Source organism: Cephus cinctus, unplaced genomic scaffold (assembly GCF_000341935.2).
Source record: "Cephus cinctus unplaced genomic scaffold, Ccin1 Ccin1_scaffold0967, whole genome shotgun sequence".
In the NCBI taxonomy this organism is placed as follows: Eukaryota; Metazoa; Arthropoda; class Insecta; order Hymenoptera; family Cephidae; genus Cephus; species Cephus cinctus.
Window position 1 is genome coordinate 8,175 of NW_014333524.1, and position 22,540 is coordinate 30,714.

The 22,540-nt window shown below is 37.9% G+C and overlaps 1 protein-coding gene across 2 annotated transcripts in view; it reads right to left on the reverse strand.

Moving 5' to 3' along the window:
• Nucleotides 1-441: 441 nt before the first annotated feature.
• LOC107271415 (kin of IRRE-like protein 2) overlaps nt 442-22,540 on the reverse strand; it is a 46,099-nt gene continuing 24,000 nt past the window's right edge. For both annotated transcript variants that reach the window (XM_015747398.2, XM_015747397.2), the window contains 12 exons: nt 13,294-13,421; nt 8,593-8,776; nt 8,297-8,432; nt 7,406-7,614; nt 5,850-6,119; nt 5,651-5,759; nt 5,378-5,564; nt 5,173-5,311; nt 4,768-4,955; nt 4,577-4,710; nt 4,231-4,495; nt 442-2,594 (listed from right to left, as the gene is read on the reverse strand). In XM_015747398.2, the coding sequence (XP_015602884.1) occupies nt 2,487-2,594; nt 4,231-4,495; nt 4,577-4,710; nt 4,768-4,955; nt 5,173-5,311; nt 5,378-5,564; nt 5,651-5,759; nt 5,850-6,119; nt 7,406-7,614; nt 8,297-8,432; nt 8,593-8,776; nt 13,294-13,421 (2,057 nt within the window). In that variant the 3' untranslated portion in view covers nt 442-2,486. The remainder of the gene's footprint in view (nt 2,595-4,230; nt 4,496-4,576; nt 4,711-4,767; nt 4,956-5,172; nt 5,312-5,377; nt 5,565-5,650; nt 5,760-5,849; nt 6,120-7,405; nt 7,615-8,296; nt 8,433-8,592; nt 8,777-13,293; nt 13,422-22,540) is intronic.

The window sequence follows — 22,540 nt, forward strand, 5'->3', positions numbered from 1 at the left end:
GCCAACGTTCAAACAAAATCAAAAAGTCATTTAAGCACATATTTTCATTTCCACAACGTTAGGGATATGGAAATGTTTGTCTAATCCTTAAAGTAATTATGAATCTTTGTTTTCTTACGTCCAGTGAAAGTTGGTAACAACGTCGTTGAGCGCAGCAGCAAGGACTCAGTATATGTTGTTCCCGATGAGACATCCTCTCACATGTATATGGAGAAAATCAAGAAATCAATGAAGAGTGGTGAACCCTTCACGTACGAAAAACGCTCTTCCGGCTTCCCTGAGCGTCTGTTCCTTCCTAAGGGTACTAAGAGCGGTATGCCGATGCAGATGTTCGTCTATGTTAGCCAGTACGAAGGGACTCCCGCGTGGACGTACGAGTCCCCCGTTTGGGGCACCATGTTCGACGATGGAAAACCTATGGGATTCCCGCTGGACAGACCCGTCTATGGATTCAACTTCACCGTGCCTAATATGTACTTTAAGGATGTCACGATTTACCACAAAGAAATTGAGGAACTTAATCTTACCATTTAAACGTCCTAAATGTTCATTAGTTGAAGAAGATACTTTCGGCTCGGACATTAATGTATTGGTAATCACTTTATGTACGTTGACTGTTTTGCACGATTTCCAATTTATAAAATGATAAGCATAGCAATAAACGGATAATGAAAGATAATGATAACTGATTACTATTCCTTAATAAGACCTTGATATTATGATAAGGTATAGCGTATCCTGAGTGACAGTTTGCGTCCTTTTCTTTTATTAATAATAATTCGAATCCAAGAATCTTAAACAAAGAAGGTGTATGAGGGAGACAGGCGAAAGAGTAAAAGAATTAGAATCAGTAAGCATTTGAAAAATGGGAATTGATGAGAAAAGATCTACGTAGAAGAACGTTGAAGATTATTAGAAGACATTGTATGAGAACAAGGAAGTGATTGAATTAAATGAAGGAGGAATTATGAAGAATGAATGAATGGTGGTGAAACAAAAGCTGGACGAAAAGTTCAGGAAAAAGGAGCGACATGAGCTTTATGAGTGTTCCCCTCTAATATCGCTTCATGGAAATATACCTTGCAATCACTCAAAACGACAATAAATCAGTTCATTTGTCTGTATTCAGATTATCACCTCTCTACTAAATTGGCTTTTGCGTCAAATTACGGACTGTTGCATTATTTAGATACTAATAATATTATTCCTAATATATTCTTGAGTATAACTAGAAATAAGTATGCGGTTGACATGGGTCTATGTAGAATTGTGTGCATATCATTGCAATATCCACTTTATGTAGAAATGTTGATAATTGAAGTATGAGGGCGGGGTTAGGGGGTGCCTGACTAAGTTATTGGACATTTAATAAAAAAAGCATGTATTTGGTATAGCAGTACAAAGGTTTGATTATTGTTTTTTATCAGCAATCTGCACCCCTCAACCAAATGAACATCATAACAGTCATGTGCTTGATAGTCAGTTGTTACAGAAAAATCTTCAATCAGCCATTAGCTTAGTCGTGAAAGTTAGATAATTCGATAATTTCGATTTAAATAATGAAATAATTTTGGTATTAATAGAAATAAGTATGGTTTTAGACGTTATAGCTCTTCTTGTGGCTGATTGTGAAACATGTTCACTCTCTGTTGTTAAATTGGAACGGATAATTGGGTTGAATATGACGTCATTGCCACATACAGGAAATACCTTTTATGTTGGAAGTAGTTATGAACCGAAATGGTGTTTTGGTTCTATTATACTTATGCGTTAATATATGTTAAAAATTGCGGATTAATCAGTAAATTGATCGGCTTTAAATGTTTATAAAATGTCAGTATCATAAATGATGATCATTTATGACCTCAAAATAGGGGCCTTAGAAAAAGTTTTGTCATCCAAAGTTGTTGTAAGAAATCTTAAATTGGAAACTAAATTATTTGTTTTAAAATATGAAATGTTTAGAAATACATATGAAATAGTATTAAGAAGCGTTTTGGTTGTTTATACAATATTCACCACAGTCATGTTTATCTATATTTCTTATATTTCTAGGAACATAAAGACTTCAAATACGAAAAGAAAATGAATTGTATGCACGATGTTCAGTCTATCTTTTTGGTTCGAAAGAGATGTAGGCTGATTGATGGAATTTGAGAAGAACATTTATTTTACCTTAAGATAAAATAAATCTCATTTGTTTTCCATTTATAGTGATTCTGCTCTTTATGTATGATGTTCTGTATTTCCAACTGTAGTTGGATTGACTTTAAATTTTTTTATCATAACGAATAGCACCATTACCACTCTCTTACGAAAAGTCTATTGGCATTTCTCATGAAAATTTTTCGCAAACAAATATGAACTGTGGGATCAAAAATACCGGGCTTTCTGATAATACACAGACTTCCATTTTTCTATATTTGATTTTGCTTTCTCCAATCCTGTTGGACATTTTGAAAATCGAAGCACTATGATATCGTTCCTCAGTCATTCGTACTCGGCTTGAAGGTAGTATATTGGGGTGGTTTCTCAATCTTGCAACGGGGCTTCAATGTCGCGAGGCGATCCGGCTTGAGAAACAGCTGCTCCCCCTGCACAAGTGACTTTGATTTTTTAGAGAAAACAAAAGAGAGCAGATCTAGGGGGAATTAAGAAAAAAATACTCTAAACTACCTAATCTAGCATGACTTCACTTTTTTTTTTCAATTTTAAGTTCCGGGGTCGCCAGAAATAGCTTGCACATGATTTAAAAAGGGATATACTTTTATTCTAAGAGAATTGAACTAGGGATGCATGTATGTGCATGGGTTGAATTCCTATTAATAGAATTGTGCAAATATTTCTTCTATGCTGATAACAAATAGGACGGGAACGAATGCTTGTCCTACAAAAGTTATGGATGTATGTGAATATACATATATAGGCTGCAGGCGGAAGAGTTGCAATGGCAAATAAATGACGTAGGATTTTTGTATTGTTTTCATGGATTCTAATTGAAACGTGAGCCACCTCAAAAATGGAACAGACGAATGAGTGATTTGTCAACACAGAAAAACGAATAACGATCCTGATAGAGTGAACTTTATTACGATTTTTACCTTTGGATTTTTGAGCAACAATCATTGATTAGATAGAACTTCCAAGATCATATTTTGAATCTGTATTCTTGTATACCGCTTTTTTTCTCGAAAATATAATTAATATTTTTGAAAAATCACGCCCAACAAATTCACACGCCCAAGATTCAAAATACGTTCCTGTCCCTTTAGTAATACTAGATTTATGTATGAGTACTTTGATCTTCTTTTTCTATGCTTCTACTGCTATTCACATCTTTCTTTTCACTTAGATATTTTCTCTGAATAATAATACTTTCTCTTCTCTTATTCCGTATTGTACAGTTAAATTCATTCATAACTTTTACGCTCGCTCTCTTTCTCTCTCACTTTCTCATACATCCACATCCAATGTTACTTACTACCCATCTGTCCAAGTCTTCAATATTTCTTATTCATCTCATTTTCTAAATACCCATTTGTACAAAAGCATTCTCGAAACTTGTTCTACCCCTTTAGAGTCCTCTTGGATCCAGTCGTTAGAGGAAGTAAAGTTCAGTCAGTCTTCGCGTCAAATAATATAAATAAGTGACAAATCGTACATCGTCCATGATTACTATCTATACCCCTAGCCACCAAAAATTTCTTCCGTCTCCGTTTTCAAAACATCGTTCAACGATACCATAAATCTCAAAAATATCAAACCAAAGATACTAATAATTCCAAAGAATGTATAACAATTTCCTCATCATTAACAACTATACATAATAATACCCAGCAGATATTTAAATTACACAGGACGTGAAAAAGAAATGATTGTAGAATGGTGTTGCATGAGCTTGCAAGGCTGTGGGGCAGGGGCGGGGAGAGGGTGGGGCAGATAATAAAGCCGCAAGATGCATGCTGCATTCTACTTCATTCATTAATTATCAGCGGTCAACTATATCCATCCCCTTTTCCACAACTATAATCTCGATTTCCCATCAGCCTGATGCACAATGCACTATGCACTATTTATAATGCATTCTGGATACAGTGCATAAGCATAAGCACTGTATCTCCACACGTTCCCATTCATTCATTTTTAACTAATTCAATACAGATAACTCTCCTTCCTCCGGCTTGGTTTCTCTAGATCCTCTAGGTGTATCGTGTTCCGTGCTTGTCTGACCTGCAGAGTGTACTGTGGCCCGTGATGGTGCTGATGCTGGTGCCTTTGATAGTGTTGCTGTGGGTGCTGTTGCTGCGGCAGCGGCGGTCGCTGTTGTTGCTGTTGTTGTTGTTCATGCTGATAGTATTCCTGTTGATATTGGGACGGTACCGGTTTAACTACGTGATTTTGACGTTTTTCATGTTGCACGTACTGTTGTGCCGTTCGTTCCATAGTTTCAACCGATAGCCGTGAATCTTCTATCATTGTATTGGATGCTTTTGTACTGCAATGATAATTTTATTGGATATAATGATAGTAAACGTATACATGCTATACAGCGTGAATTCGGTTAATGATAATTTACCAATGTACTTGTTGCAGTGCTGGCACCGTGTTCCTTGGTACACAACAACGATCGGATCGTAGAAAACAGATGAATCCCATTATCAGTATTGATAATACAGTGAAGCCTGCGACCGCGCCAATTACTAGCGGTATCTGTAACGTATAGTCGCTTATAAAAGTTGTTTATAATTGTTTCTATTTATTACACACCTGACCGGGTTCGGTGACTCTTAACATAAGTGCGCGTCGATCCATTCCGTGAGTATTTTCAACTATCACGTTGTACAATCGTTGATCTTCTTTCATGGCGTTGGTCAATTCTAATATTGCTATATAACAGTTCTCCAGTGCCAACGGCTGTAGGTCCAAAGCACGATATCTGGATTCCAGGACTTCGCCTATTATTCCAGGTTTGTTAATTATAAATGAGTGTATCGGACTTAAGGAAATAAGCGATCCTATTTAGGTTACTATGTACTTTATTCTTGGCAACATGATGTAAAACGTACTGTTTAACTATCGTAATGCGCGGGGATTATCTGTATCGATCTTCAATGATCCCTATCATTCTACAATGATCATTAATCATCGTATCCTGCGGATTAGGTATCTTACCAGCATGAAGTCTGGTGCTGCCCCACTCCCACGCTACAAGCTTAGGAACAGGATCAGAGCATAATCGAATTTCCAATTTTGCTGGGCTGCCCTCGGTAGTGGAGACTACAAACATTTCTGAACCAGCAGGTTTAACGACCTGAAATCATTATTTATTGGTTATCATAATAGTGTCAGGTGATAATTGAGGGATGAAGAGACTTACTCTGGGTGCGCCAACCACCTTCAGCGATACTGGCTTACTCTTGACCTCTCGGATGTTTCCGTTAATCTTGTTCGAGGCTAAGCATATGTATTGACCTTGCTGCTCATAAGTCACATTATTCAATATCAATCGAGGACCTGATCCGCATTCAACTGGTGGTCTACCGTCGGTAAAAATTTGAGCCCATCTGGAGAAGTAGATAGCAAACGCGTGATGATAAGAATTAATTGGTCCTCTGCTAATTTATTTCTAGTAGAATTTTATAGTACCCACCTGTATTCAGCTGGTGGCATTGCATCTGCATGACATTCAAAGGATGTACCTGTGTACAATAGTGCTGTCGTAAAATGATCTGGTCCTGCTGAGATGATTTTCGGTGGATCTGAGCAACAGTAAATTTTCAGGTTAGAATCAATTATTGTTATTGATGATTGGAGAATGCAGTTGATTGAGATTGAACTAGCGAACTTACAATTGACTGATATCTGAACAGATACCGGACTGCTTTCGCCTTCCGTATTAGCAGCTTCGCAAATATAGACTGCAGCGTGATCGCGAAAGATTGGCGTAAAGGTCAGGGTTTCGCCAATACTCGCTACTTCGGTGATACCTGTGCCCTTTGTTTTCCTCCATAATATTGATGCAGGTGGATTTGCATCGGCCAAGCATCGTATTTCCAATTGATTGCGACCTTCTTCCAATTGTCCAGTTGGCACACCGACTAGTCTAGTTTCAGGTGCATCTGCACCGTGAGATAATAAATTTGTGAAAGAAAAAAGAGTCGATAAATTTTCAATAAAAAGCCTGAAACATCTGACAACATTCCGATCTTGTAAACCAATCTGATTAACATCGGATGACAGTCCGTTAAGAATACGTAAGTATTATAATTGATCAATAAACAATTCTTTTTCGTATATCTACCGATTATATAGTAACTTAATTAACTAATAATTATATATTACAAGTAAACCTGCAAAAATTAAAAGTTCCTTAAAAAGGTAACAAACGTATGAAGGACACGACTGAAATTCAAAATTGTTTCCGTCCTGCACCTTTCACTTCATCCTAAAGTCTCGATGGACTATCTGTACGGATCATTAGGATTCATTGAACCAATTGTATCTGAAGATACTCCGCACTACTGCACTCAATGACAACAGTTGTTCTCTCGCCCATGAGGATTCTTCAAAGAATGCATATAAAATGTGCACCTTTGCATCTGGCCGAGCTGCCAGCGTAGCTGTCTATTTCACGTAACAATGATTTCAAAATACGCGCCAACGAACACCCGCTGACCCATTAACAAATTCAGCTGCATTTTCCATGTATATAGTCCATAGTCTATATCGTATCTGGTCCACCGTATAGTTCAGTGGTGAAAATAACTGAGCTGCATTCACATACTTATGCAACTATATGCACCAATGCATCGACTGTATATCTATATATATTTTTGTATACTGTGTATAATACACGTGACTGGTGTTTGTGTTTCTCATATACGTGTACCCATATACTTAATACATATATATCCATATATTTATATATACAGTTCTTTGTCGCTGCTTCATTCACTCTCATTCGGCCCATTCACCCTGATTCACCCTGGGTGTTCACCCATACGAAATCATCCCTTGTGTTTCAAATATGGCACACTAGTAAGATCGATGCGAAACTGATTATTTTATCCAACAACGTCCAGGGGGCATATTGGAGTCGTTCGTACGGACTTTTTAAATTATCTAAAAAAAATCCGAGGATCTCGGTTACTATTGAATTTCGTCCCTTCAAAGCTTATCCCTTAATCGGTTCTCGTGAAATGAACGTTCGGGATTTTATTGCCGGGTTCCGCATTTCCTATCGAAATTCTTTTCCCCACGTAAAATTTTTCAATTGTTTCCTTTTTTGTCGTAACTTTTATTATTATTATTTTTATTTATTAGTGGACTGGGACATTGAAATTGCTTAAAAAAGATACTATCTTACTGGACCATAATAATATAGTTATGGCAATTTCACACTTACATCGCACATCAAAACGGACTTCGGTACTGGATGACATAGTTGGATTGGCATACGCAGGATGAATGGCAACGCATCTGATTGGCTGACCGTATCGTGACCTCTCAGCAAGTATTTCACAAGTACTTTTGGTCGACCAAGTTCTCGGATTGTCTGGCTCAGTGCTGTTAGTTTGGGGTCGTAAAGTACGCAATTCCGTCTCTCCCAAGTACCTGAAAATACATAAATGGTGAATGTAAGTTTGCGAGATCACATGACCTTTTGCACCCCTAACGTTTCAGGACCTCTTTGTCTTTGTCTTTCAATAGGTGGGCCATTATCATGTAAGAAGCTCTTAAGCAATTTATACATAATGATGGGAAATAATTATCATACCAACTTGTAATCTCATTAAAAATCTCAGATTGCACATTTGGTTTATAATTTTTTATATATTCAATTAGCTTTTCGAAAGTTCACGCGTCAGCTGTTCGGATCGGTCTCTGAATATGTAAAAGCACGAAAATGGCACCCTGTCTCCTTAGGGTTGTTTATACGAAATTCAGAGTAGATCATGGTTATTCATAGTGTGAATATCACAAGAAGGTACTCTAGACTTTGGCTAAACTATTGGTCGTACATGAGAATACTTGAAAGGCACTATACTACAATATAGTATACTATTTTATAGTTATTTTCACTGGTGGCACTAGTATTTCCACTAGTAGTTCCATCAATACAAACCCTAGCCCTATCTCCACGACCCTCTAAATCATAGACATTGAAGCTCCTTTTCACTGTATAATTCCCATAGCCATTAGAAACCGCCGGGGTTGCGTTACACTATAACTTTACTCGTAACGTACCATGTATAAATTATTATTGCTACTTTACGTAATGAATCGAATTACGAACCATTTGATTAGCGGTGACGGATTCCCATAGCGTGCTGTACAGGTGAGACTGGCTATCTCACCTGCCCTGGCAGTGACGTTGGTACCAGGTAATATGAGAGTGCCGGCGTATTCAATCTGTGGTCTTTGAGGGCTGACTGTAAGTGTACAATCGACCTTCATTAGTACATAATGAGGATACTGTTATCAAATTTTCTCACCATAAACGAAATTCAGTTAGACTAGCTTGGAATTATTTATTTGGTGAAATTTGGTGATTTGGGGAAAAATTGCAAGATAGGAAAAATGTTTTTATACCGCGGACTACCAATCTGGCTGTCTCCGACGCTAAGGCGTCTTGAGCTGTAAATTCGCTAGCTGTCACTTGGCATTGCCATAGGCCGTCATCAAACTCCAGGGCTGCTGATCTCACCCATAATGAGCAATCCCCTAGATCCGGTGATCCGACCCATTCATACTTTTTTAGATGCATTCCTATTGGCTGCAACAAAAGATGAGCATCTTATTAGATACTGTTAGAATTATGAGTTTTACGTAGTCTTGGGATTTTGTTTAAGTAACTTCCTCTCTCTTTATTAAGAAAATGGTTTTTTAAATAGAACCAACACACATGAGATGGGTTGTAAGTTTTCTGGTGTGCTGATCTGGACCTACCTGGGTGTCTAGTAACCTATAAATTCTACTATTTATAAATCGTGTTTAATTTCTTATTTTTAACTCAAAATTATTGAAATTAAATCACCAGAGGGTTGTACGAGTCCGTCGACGATATTTTAGTTTTATAAAACAGTCAAAGTAAATTGAAATGTCAAAAGGTTAGAAAAATTTGTCAAAATGATTTATTTAATAAAAATATTAGCACATTTTTGAGACGCACATATTCCTACCTGCTGAAAAATTATCTTGTGCTTATATTGTCTAAAATAGATTTTTTTTTCATTTTCACTGCACCAAATTGTCACTAGAAAAAATATGTTATGCAATTTTTCAACAAGAATCTTTCGCACGCTTTTCCACCTGATAAACCCACTCAGTGTGTCCAGCAACCCAGAACGCACTATAAATGCTTCTTACTCAGACATCAGCAGTCAATTGACAAAGCTCTTATGCCTGCGAGGTACTCCATATTCTCCCCCTAATTTATAGACTAACAGCCATGCTCTCCGCTTCCTTTCTCTTCCAAACACTTCGTTTATAAAGTGACACTGGACGGCTGGACACCCAGACGGTCCCCAGAGGGTTAAAGATCGTACCCGTCTAGTGAAAAAAAATGTTAAAGGGCGTTCTCCCTCCTCCCCTCGCCAATCAAGAATTGATAATAAAAAAAGAGCCGATAAAACGAAAAATTTGCAGGCACCCAAAGGTCATTGGGTTGAATATTATAAAGGTATATCAGCGACGGCTTTGAAGGCTGAGATTGCGGATCTTTGATGGCACAAAAGCCACGTCATTCATTTAAGGGATTAAAATCCGGGCACGCTCTCTTGCTCGCAGAAAGTTCAACCCCCCCGGCTCACTTACTTAACAGCGAGAGCCCTTATTCCCTTTCTTCATTCTCCTCGACCCTTCCTACATCCTCATTTCTACGTTTCTGACTATTTCCCTTTCTCTCCCCCCCCATCCCCACCCCAACACTCTCGGCCTCTAACTCACATTCTCTCGCACCCTCTCCTCCTCACTCTCTGACTCTGAATCTCGAGTTACCCTCTGGCGCACTCAGCCAAAGCTAGAGCAGCGCCGGCAGCTATCGCCTGCATTCCCTTGCACTCCCATTGCACCCCCGAGCAGTGTTCAGTGTTCTCCGTAGAGGCCGCGACCAGCAATCAGCGTAATGCACCCGCAGACACACCCCCTACCCTTGCCGATGCACCCTTTAACCTCTACCCATCATCCCTAACCACCTTTCTACCCCCTCCGACATCCCGCCCATCAGCGGATAGTACAGGAACTTACCCTATATGCTCGGCTCGTCTCGCACAGTAAAAACGGCCCGAGGACCCACCGGTTTGGAGCTCACCCCTGGAACTGTACAACTGCCTCTTGCTACTATTACCATCCCTACCGTGTTGCTGGTATATCGTGCCATCCCTTTCTCCCTTGGGGGGACGGTAAAAGCCCCGATTGCAATGAGAGTTGCAGCGGCTAGGGATGCGGCACGGGATTAGAGATGATGGAATCCTTATACTTCATTCTTACCTCTTGGGATTCCAAAGTTTTTTCTTACCCTCACTTCCCTAATATAATTTGGTATGGAGTTATATATCGGGAAGGTACACATTTTGATTTATTAATCGTTCGGTGACTTTTATTTTGTTTTAAGGTAATAACTATGGTTTACCACGAGATAGAAGAATTTTAATTATTCTTAATGGTAGTTGGTTTAGTTTTATGCTTCACATCAGTAAATTATAGACTCTTATAAAAATACTAACTGTATATTCGAGTGAAGCTTTACGTAGTATGCATGGAATAGTTGTGGATATGAATAGTAGTTTTGGATATGAAAATGGTTTCCTCCCCTAATGTACTTCTACTTCAATATTAGAGCGAGCTACTTTAATGTATTTCAGGGCTCGAATGAATTTCTACAGAATGTTTCATTCGCTGCCTTTGGCAAACCCGATTTCAGATTTTACATTTCAAATTGGTAAAGTTGCTCCTATTTGACTTTAATCATGTTTGACCATAAACTGGTATAATGGCACTAAGGGTAGCATACACATAGTATAGATGACTGTATATGTACGTACTTAACATTTAATTTGCTTAAATATTCATTTGGCAAATATCGTTCACTTAATATGCAACTTTAGCGTGTATTACTTTGATCGATTTATTACCTCCTTATTATAACCTGATTTAGTTCATTATCTGTAAGTGTTGATTTTGAAAATGTTTAATTAATTTAATTTAATTAATTAATTATAAAAAATATTGTTTAGCAGTATAATTTTGCAGTATTGTTAATTAAGCAGGGTTTAATTCAATTAAAATCTGTTCATCGTTTCGTGTTTAAAAATATTTCTTTTTATGTGGACAGGTGAATACGAATATGCAAATTTACGATATTTTTTAAAAGAATAATAAAGGCAAAAAGAGAAATATTACCTGCTTCGTGTTAAAAAATCAGGACATACAGGCAGAACGCGGACGACTTCTATAATTCGGCTGTCATTAAAACGGATCGACATTGTCGAATGCATGAAATTTGATGCATCGATGCAATCCCGTGCACTCGTATAACGAATCAATCTCCATCTTTGATGCATCGATATACGTAATACCTAATATATACGTGAATGAATAGTAAAAGGTTAGTAGCAACGTTACTGTAATATTCGAAATTAGCGTACCGGATAAAAAAAAGGGAACAAAAATATCGCGCAAAAATATGCAATGTAAAAATATGTGTCCGAATAAATGAATAATCTAAGCATGATAAAGGTTTAGTAATTAAGCGAAATAACGTAATGGATGCTAATTAATCCTTACTAAATAGAAAAACATAACACAAACATGAATTATTATGCGAAGCGAATGAGCTTTTTATATTTTCTGAAGAAATCACATATTTCAGCCAAGTGCAAGTAGAGAAGAAGTTGTAAGCCATATGGCAGGAAGTGACGACGGGATGTTCTTTTGTGTAAAGGGCTGTTAGCTGAAGGGTGAAAAAAACCCTAGGATATCACTTAGAGAAAGGACAGTTGCATCCCCTTTTACAAAGAAGCATCGAGCACCCCAGTTTTTCGTGTTCACGAAAGGTCAATCTGTAATTTTAAATGTGAAACGTGAAACAAGAAATCCGGAAGCTGGAAGCTGGACCGCAGAGCGTAGAATATATAGCGGGGAACTTTCAGCTCGAGGTTTCAAGGGACAAAGTTTGAATCATGGTAGAAGGTAGTAGCGCGATGGTGCTGCTGGAGCTGGCTGGTACTTGCTCGTTTCCTTCTTTCCTTCTTTACTTGGAAAACTACCCCTTTTCATTTGCCTCCAAAGCACTGACGCTCGACATCAACCCCTTTTCAAACCCCCCAGAAAGCCCGGTCGGCCAACTTTTTCAGACTAGGTGTTGTAACGACTTCAATTTAAAAGCCACGGTTGCCACGGAGTCTAACTTCAACTTTTACTCCTGGACTATCCCTCCTGGCCATTTCACCACTTCCTACTCTGCTGATGCTTTTTATATTTATCATTTTCATGGTTTGAGAGTCTTTTTCGGTGCAACCGCATGAAACGCGTGGTCGTGTTTTACGTATTCGCCATTGCAAAAATTTTATACACGTATCCACGTGGATGTGAAGTTTTGTGGCAAAAATTCTAGCCCGTTGAATCGATCGTGTTCACAGAAAAAAATCAAGCATCGGGCGCGGATGAAACAGTGGTGTTCGCCAGATACCCAACACTTCTGCTTTCAAAGCAGCGCAGACGCGAAAATGGTTTGTTTTTCTCGATAGCAAATGCATAAGGTGCGACTTTACGGTCGCATGGATTGTGCCTCAAGTCAAACTTGTTTGCTTTCACATTTTGTCTTTGTCTCCGTTCCTTCCCATTTTCTTTTTTCTTTCCTTAACTTTTGGCCTATCGGTTATCTCTTTTGTGCAAGTTGGCAACAGTTATTTATTTTAGTGACGCCTTTTGGTGCGCCTTGTGTTTTTTACTTCTCGTTTCCTCACCGCGTATCTCCATTAACCATCTTTTACTCGCGTTTTATATATTTCGTTAAAGCGGTATCCCAGCGTTTCGAAAATCACACATTAAGTCTTAGCAGCAAACAGGAAATTCTAATTTTGGAAAAAATTGAAAAGGTTCAGTTAATTGCATAAAAGTTACTTTTTCTCATTTTTCTTTTCAAATTATTTTCAGCATCCCACGAGATCAGTTATTGCGTTCTTTTTTAATGTCAAAGGGCAGTAGCACACGAGTAACAACGGGAGACTTGATTCGCTACAATCTCAAAATTACACTAGTCCCTTTTTTCTGTCATCTTTTTATACCAACCTTACGGTCTTTTTGCCAGATGCACTGACCGCGTTTGCCCTGAACACGGCATATGAGTTTTGCATCCTGACCAGGATTCACTTCTGTATACTGTGGCGTCTCGTCGAACTGCTGTATAGCCGTGCATCCTGAAGCAGAAAAATACAAAATGTTTAACATGATTCAACACCAACAAATACATATAGATATATAGATGAAAAATGAGTCCAGTAGCAATTTAACACATGGGCTTCGAGGGAAGAGAAGTCTCCCTTTAAATAACATGAGACCATGACTATCAGCAGGACCATGTCCCATTAAACATGTAAATATGCATATAATAAAAAAACGTATAATAGATACATGATTTTATAATGTAAAAATTCTAATTAAACATGATAAAAATAATAATCTTGGACAATCCGAAGACCATCATTTTATACTCTGTTAATTAATGCAATGTATAGACATTATTGATTTGCTTCGTGAAAAAATTAATTAAACCAGGTGAACCGTGATTTTACGTCAGAATATATAGTGCAAATTTATAAACGCAAACATCACGGCCAGACTATTGGAACTGCATATCAAATGTCAAAGGGCTATACTGCAACTAGATATACTCAAGCTCTTGATATACTGAGTATATCCAATATATTGATTTCTATTAGTAAATCCTTTATCAATTATATTTTCGATACTAATAAATGTTTTTTTTTTTATATTGGCACGTATATAATGTATACATGATATATTCGTATGCGCGTAGAACGTAAATAACTATATCGAAACTTATCGCAACGTTTTCACAACGTTCGGCTGAACTCAACAATTGTGCGTGGTAGAGTTTTGTTGCATCGCAGCTGGGCTTGCCGTGGATTGCGGCGTTAAAAATTCAATTATAACCTCGATTTTCCATTGCCTTCCTACCACGTCAGTTTCTCCCCCCCCCCCTCTTTCACTATATCTCTGCTGTTGCCTGTATACTCTAAAATATAACTGAACCCAGGCGCTGCAGCTTTTTGCGCACCCACATATGCCATTTACTCTACAGTACACTTTGGGGCTGCGACCATGCAGCCCTGTTCGTTATTATTTTCTGTTCAAACTTGACGAAAGTCAATGGACACTATATATGTATATGTATAAAAAAAAAATGTAACGTAGAAAAAATATTTCAAAATTTTACAAGAATGTACCTTGCGATTGTTAAAATAACAGTGGATAACGAATCAAGGTACGTGCACAGTAATGAAATATCTTGATTGATTTTTCGAGAGCCAGGCGATTTTATTAACGTATCATAATGTATTTTATCTCTAGATAAAAACGAGAATTGGGGTATACAAAATAGAGCCACGCGATTGTTTTATTTTACGTTGAAAAATGAAACATGAAAAATGATTGGCTTGCCGCTTGAATATAAAAGAGCCAAAAAATAATTGAAGCATTGGGTAGCGTAGTCACGTGCGCATGTGCACGCGTTGATGCATTCGTGTTTGCACATGGATGCGTGTATGCACGCGGCAGGCGCACTGATAAAATGCACATATTTGACACAACTAGAGAACAATTGTTTTCATATAACTTTTGCGATACGATTTTGATCCGTAACTGTAGACCGCATAAAATTAATTCGTGACATCCTGGTATGATTATTTCAATTTTATGGATTATTGAAAAAAAAAAGATTTTTTTGTAAAGTAACGTTTCATACATTTTCCGACCTGCTCCATCTGACAGGAAGATTTCGTGCCCATTACGTCTGCATAGATTTATGTCTGTTAGAGGGGGCGAGATAGTAGGTGAAATTTCTGTCTGTTAGTTTTTGTAAATTTCAAATAATACATTTTGAACTTTCAAATGGTGACAAAAATACTTCTACGATTTCTCGTATTTACAAACTATCTGCATATTTTACCTCGTTATATATTATTGTACGTAAATAAAATAAAATTCATCCATTTCTTCAGGTACAATCGTTTTGTCTTTAAAGCTGAAATTTTCCTGATTGACATTTGAAAAAATAAATTTTTCAGTTTGTTATTTCATTGCATTGCGAATGTCGGTCAAAGTTGCATCTTCATCGCTGCATCAGAAATGCACCATTTGAAATAAGGTCAATAGTATAAAATTGTAGGGGTCGCGTCACAGAGCGATCCTAGCAATCGGCAAACAGATTAATCTGCGTTACGCTGCGGACTCCCCATTGCCTTGATTGTGAGTTACGGGAACCGAGAGTTGCGGCCGTGCGAGAATTTAATTCTCCGGAGCTCGTTTATCAGGGACTCGAAATGCGAAACGTGAAACATCCCCCAGGATGTACGCCATTGGTTGCCCTCCCACTCCTACTCACCCCCTAGTACGAGCCCATGCCAATCCCACCCTGCTGAATCCCACCCCATTAACCTACGCCACTGGCCTCTCTCACCCTCACGCTTCTTTTTTATTACCTCATATTCGTTAGTTATCACGACTTGGCCTAACTGGTATTAGGAAACCGTGGAATTCGCTTTTTCGAGGAAATTCACAATTTCCGGTGTAGCTTGGGTAACCTGTAAAAGAAAGCTATTCCTCCGTCGTAAATCGTACGTTAATTAACGAATCCCTTCATGTTCTGGTCGAAAGAAATTTTCTTAAAGTACATGCGTACATAAATCTGATAAAAATTTACATAAAGTGATATTCTTTTATCATCGTTTTATTGTCTCAAGAACGGATGCTGAATTTATTCGAACTTTTATTTTATTTTTCTACATGCTTCTGTAAGTGCCTGGAGGCTTAGTAACAAAAGCTTTCGGCTAGGAGAAGACTTCATTTCCGGTGACTCTGACCGGAAGTGAATTACTGCTGGTTTTTCTGCGTGGCTCGCGGAAATGTAAATCCCTGCCGGATTCAATTCGAATGAATCTGGCTAGCAAGCACTCAGATCTCTCACACGGAAGCGAACGGTTTTCCAGATTTTTATTTTTTTTGTTTCCTTCGTTATCCCTACGCCGGAGCACCGTTTTCCAATTTCCTTTTTGTTTATTTTTGTTAAACCTAGAGCCCTTACGTAACCAGTCGTCATTTTTTTCCTCTTTGAAGTGCCATGTAAAACGATACGAGTCAACCGGCTGAAAGTACCATAAACCGTCTGTCTGGCCAATTTAAACGTGAATTAATCGACACGCTGCTCACCCATGCACTCGTTTTTATACATCAATACATTATGGCGTTAATTTATATAAAGCTAACATATCTCAAAGTACTACTTTCAGGCAGATTAACGGCCACGATTTCAAACATTGTTTTCTATAAAAATTCGTCTAGTCGTTTATGCAAATTCTTTGTGATACTTAAAATATTACCAAAACCTACTGTATAATCTTGACAAACACGAAAATGATGTATTTTTCTTAATTTTCAAAATTATACTGAAACTCTGGTTAAAGCTATCGTACGGAAGCACACGGCCTTTACATATTCTGTACGATGCATGCATATGGATATCCCGGTGAATATTCACACGTGGAAGATGTTGAAATAAGCACAGGTTTCGCAAATGCTAAAAAAAAATTGCGCCCAAGCTGCCAGAAAGAAAGCTCAGCTAGAAAGTTTCAGTGCAATTTCGATGGGAAGAAGACAGAAGTAAGGGCTGTTACGAGTTCGGTAAAAGGATATAGAATGATTTACAGGACTTTACAGGGGCTGTAGTACTCTGTATAACTGACACGACGAAGTTGGACGTGATTAATAGTTTCGCATATACTTTCGACCCTTACGCTAAAGTCAGACACGAAAATTCGGCAAGTAGGGCAAAGTTACCGAAATCGTAGCACTTCTTCATTTTTAATCGCGAAGTAACTTTGCTTCGTTAAAAAACTTTTTTTGCTTTCGTAAAGTAATTGCGAAACACGAGCTGGGCAAATAACTTTCTTACCCTATAATAATCTGCTACTAACAAATGAGTTTAGCGCTACGTGCGTTATGTAATGCAAAAAACATTGATCGTACATGTTACTTGTTGCTTCTAGTATTGATTGGACGCGTGTTATTTTTTTCCTGACGATAATGCGAAATTCAGTATATCATTACACGTGATATTTTCAGTGGGAAATATTACCGAGTGCTGTTGCACTGTGAAACGTTGTGTATCTACCTTTAGCCATAATTAATATTAACTATCAAAGTCCTCGCCTGCGGGACCCCAGGCATAATTGCTAAATCCATACGGTGCTCAGCCAGAGTATTCCCTAAAGGAAATTCTCTGGGGATGGTAGAAGCACATATGTATGACACCTTCGGACTAATTAGACAAACCTAAAATTATCATGTTAAATTGCCGTAGTAAATTTGGAAAGAAAAAATATTTCTCCATGTTCCCTCGTTTGAGATGAAAATATACGAGAATTTAATTAAATTCGACGTTCTCTGAAAGTACGAATTCGCAAAGTCAAATTGTGCTCTAAAGATACGATACGTGTATATGGGGCTCTATATTATATTTAAATTTCGTGAAAGCTTATGTGTAGACGAACGGCAAAAAATATAGACGCAAAAAGTATTATGCAATATTATGGGGAGTAAATATTTATTTTTACGACTCATATTTTTTTTCATTTTTTTGTTTGTTAATATTTGGTGAAAGGAGAAAACGGAGTCATCGCCAAACTAGAGCCGAGTCTCACGAAAGAAGAGAAAAAGCGAAAAAGTAGATAAATAAACGGCAGACACATAATAAAAATAAAACAGCACCGTTAAAAGGGAGTAAAGTGCGAAAATAGTGGTCCGAGAAGGAATAAAAGGGAGTGAGAAAGTAAGAGTGATTGAAAATCCCGCAAACCTTGATTGTCGCGAAGGGCAGGATCTTTCAAGGGTAGTAAAAAAATCCCTTTCGGCTTTTAAGATTCCCATTTGTCCTCGGTTATTATACAACTGTGTAGAAATAGTACAATGGGAGCGATGAAAAGTTTCCAAAAATTTGGTAAACTTATTCAAAGTCTTGAGAAAAAAAAGCTGAAGCGTCCAATAAGATACCTCGCAAGTTTAATGGCGTGTTAAAAGGTTATATGTATACGAAGAGCCATAAAGTACGGACTATAAAATATTTAAAAAAAAGTACCAAGTCCCACCACGTCGTCTTACATTTATTTTTTACTATTATTTTTACCTCAAAATATCTCGTTCTTTCTTTACTGCCTGTACGTATTCACCTACTGTACCACCTACAATACCTTTGATGCCTTCGACTATCACTATCACGAAAAACGGTGTATAACTTGATACATAAATATACGCGGAGCCTGATACGCGCGTGCGTTACCTTGGAACCTTGGGATTATGAAAACGTGCGAGCTACCCCATTTATGAGAAACCCCGCTGAGTTTTTATAGTGGCCGCTACACTATCTCTGCTATTATTGCTGCATATATCCTCTGTCGTACTTTCAGATACACATATGCATAAAACAAAAAATATATCTGTCCGCCTTTTTTTCAAATTATATGGATTACCTGCGTTCACCCCCTTTCCTATACCGTTTCCCGTACATAGACGTCCATATATTTGCATAAGTACTTTTTCGCCCACTTTTATGACTTTCACCGGTAACTACTTTTTTTCTGATTACGCAAACTTTTTGCTACATAGACACATTTATATGTATATTATACACACAATGTGCATCATATTGGTGCGTGCTATTTATATTTTTTATGTACGCGAGTGTCAGGTTAGCTTGTTGCCTATGGACCACTGTACTTTTTTATCATTACGCGTTCTTCTTTTCAATTTGATTTAGTGTGCGTATTTATGTTTATATGCAGACAGGTTGGTTTTTAGTTGTATGATAATTACAGTCCCAAGCAGTTACGGTACGTCATATCGTCAGACTCTGAGGTAGCGAGTAAACCAGTTAGTATGTCCTATGGACTTCGTACGCGTGGTGGATACTTGTACGTGTATTCTCGTAAAGGTACGTAACGGCAAGCTACGCTCGGCTTTTGCCCCTTTTTTACTTTATTTGCTTTGGAGTAGCGAAGGACATTTTTCAGAGAGCCGTGTGCTTTCGACTGTTATTTCAACGAAAATTTACCATGCGACGGCTTCCCATTGTCCCTTCCTCGATTCCACTGTACTTTTAGCTCTTTTACCTCCTTCCGCAAAATTCACTTTTCTCCTCTTAAAGCACCGTCGTTTTCTGCTGTCTGCATTTACCTCGCATCACGCGCTGCAAATCCATTGTAGCTTCTTCGCGCAGCGCTTCCTTCACGCTATTTTGCATACTCGTAGATTTGTATTTTTCTATTGAGCTTTGAGCTCTTTTTTAGTGTTTCTGTTTTTTTAAACACACCTACTGTCATTTTTTTTTCAAATTCATTTGGGATCCATGGTGTCCGGTTAGTCGTGGCCTGGAGAGCTGCCAGCTAATTTTTAATTATATGAATTTAGGTGTGCTCTGTGACGATTACAGTCATCAAAAATTTTACTGGCAAGCATCAAGTAAAATTCTTATCGCGATACCATAATGGCAGCGGTGTTTTCATTAGTTGGGAAAGTTAAACGTTGAATAGAAGTTTGTATAAACGTTTCCTCGCAATATCACGGAATCATTCGCACTGTATAATCTTGAATGATTTTCCGGCGTGATGCTAGACGCGTGGGATTACGAAAGTTTCACAGAGAGTAGAATAGTAGCAGAAAGAATGATGATAATTGACGAGGGATCTTCTGTGAGAGGCGCAGGGGTGAAAAGTCATGCTCGGGAAGGCAGGAAAAGCGAGCGCGAGATAGAAGAAATTGAAAAGGCCTAGAGAAATTTTTTTATATCTTGCCCGGAAATCGCGGGTCGTTCTACTTTAGGATTGTTAAGCAAAGGAAAATAAAAAGAAAATAAATAAAAAGGAATCCACGATGAAAATAATAATCCGAAAAGCCTTCCACGTGAAACGTTAGCGCCCCTTTTTTACACTAGCATCGCACTTTACAATCTTCATAGGCATACTGTAAAATTTCTATAGGCATCACATCAAGCTGACTTGAATTTTCGTGGAAAAACTGCGTCACTAGATTGTTTGACGGTAGTCCCTTTCAATATTTTTTGCAAAAATATCTTTCTCGTTATTTTGCTCTTTTTTTTACGAAATTTTACTAATCTCGTCTTCCAGTCACGGTCAAAGAGCAGAAACCTCATTGTTATAGGACTAGGAAAATTTATGTGGTCATTTTCGACATTACTTTGGATCACCAGTCTAAAAGGACATATGAAAAAATAATTTAAAAAATTCGAGTGAATCTTGATTTCTTTTTTATTTAAGCATACAAAAATCCACTGACAGGCTTTCACCGCTTTTATTTGGTTGCGCTATAGTATTTATTAAACGCCAAAGTCCCTTTAGCGCGTTCATTTTTACATATGCATGTATACATATAATGTCATCTGTCCGTATTCATAATTTTAGTTATTCCTATACCCATACGACAGTGCACATACTCGTAAATGTACCTATGACAAAGATTAACGCGTACATTTCACATGAAATAATGATTATTAATAATACAACACTCTGCATTCTATTATCATTACAGAAGCCAAAATTAATGTATTTATACTGTTCTGATAATACTTCTAGCAATTATATATTTCATTAAAGAGTACACTTGTATCGTGAAATTTTTTTGTCAACTTTAATAATTCGAGTGTCAGACTAAAATGCATTAGCAACATTGAACATTGTATCGGTCTTAGCTATTATATTCATTAATGTATAAGCGCATGTAAATTCATAGGTTATATCTACATCTTTAGTACATGGTGGCGAACTCTGGCGTGTAAGCTCTGAATTGCATGATTCATCACAGAGAGTGGAGCTCAACGTCACTGCTTATTAATTACATCCACCGATGCTTCCGGAACACGTTGTGTCACGTTTCAACCCCCACCCCTCACTTTCATATATAGTTGAACGCGACGACCTCTTTTTGAGTCACGTCCCTATTTACCTAATTTCAACCCATTTCACCCAGTCCTTGATTTCGCACTGCGAATGCTCTACTCCATTATAATTAAATTTTGATTGAATAGATTTTCGCTGATCTTGACTATTCGCAATTCGCATTTCGCAAAGAAGAGCAAGTCATGACTGTTCGTTCTTGCGAAAGCTTCCATCGTGAGAACCAGAGTTATCCAGGTCATTTTTCAACATTCGCAAAAAAGGAATGAAAAGAAAAAAAAGGAAGGTCTTTACGATGCGTCCGTTTTCTACCCTTTTTTATTCGTGCCCTATCTCCCTCGATTGTATCCCCTTTCTTTTCCTTCGCTCAGTGGGCTGACGATTAGGGGCTAATTGCAGAGAATAATTGATCGCTCGATTAAGCTTCCAGGGCCGTAGCTACATATAGATTCCTCCTGTAACCGAAGGTCTTCGTTATTTCCTTGGTTCTCGGTAATTTCACATCAGCCAGCTCGTCCGCTTGTCCCTGGTGGCTTGGTTGGTAATAGGTGGAAAGTAAACGATAAAATATTGCGGCGGCACGGAAGGGCTGCCGGGAGGGCTCATTAACCCTCATTTGGAAAGCACGAAAAGCTCTACAGAAAGCTTCGCCAAAAGCTCCAACGTAGTTAGTACAGGCTGGCAGGGGGTTGGTTGTCTGGTAGGTTGGCTGCTTGGTATACAAGGGTTGAATTTTACTCTGTCGAGTAGTCACGAGGCAAACCTTTACGTTTTACGATTTGATGCAAGAGCAACGGCGTATTCAACCGTATAATCGAAATTTACTTTTGTTTTTCCTGGAGTCAGGGATAATTAGCGCGAATTAGTAGGAGTCATAAGTATTCCCTACCTCGTATATTAACAGGTACTTTGAGAACTGTAATAAAAATTCCGATCTGATTTATAATATTACAATTTTTCAAACATACTAATAAATTATCAGATAATTACTTCAAAGCAATATTTCACATTTATTTCAATTTCAAATTTTTTCATATCTTTCGAATTAGTGTACTACGGAATATGGTGATGCTGTTCGTCTCCCCGCCCTAGTATGCTATACGTACTTGGCACGAGACTCTTGATAAGTCTTGATCTAATTACTTGTGCGATTTATTCCGATTGCTCTTTGCACTGTAGTCAATTAATCGTTTTCATGAATTACACACTGACAAAAATGATCCGTTTCCCTGCATCATTTATACATCGTCCGTAGTAAATAGCTATAGTACTATCTCCATGCCATTACCGTCATACAAGTACTTGCACCAACTACCACTGACACAGTGAACTGT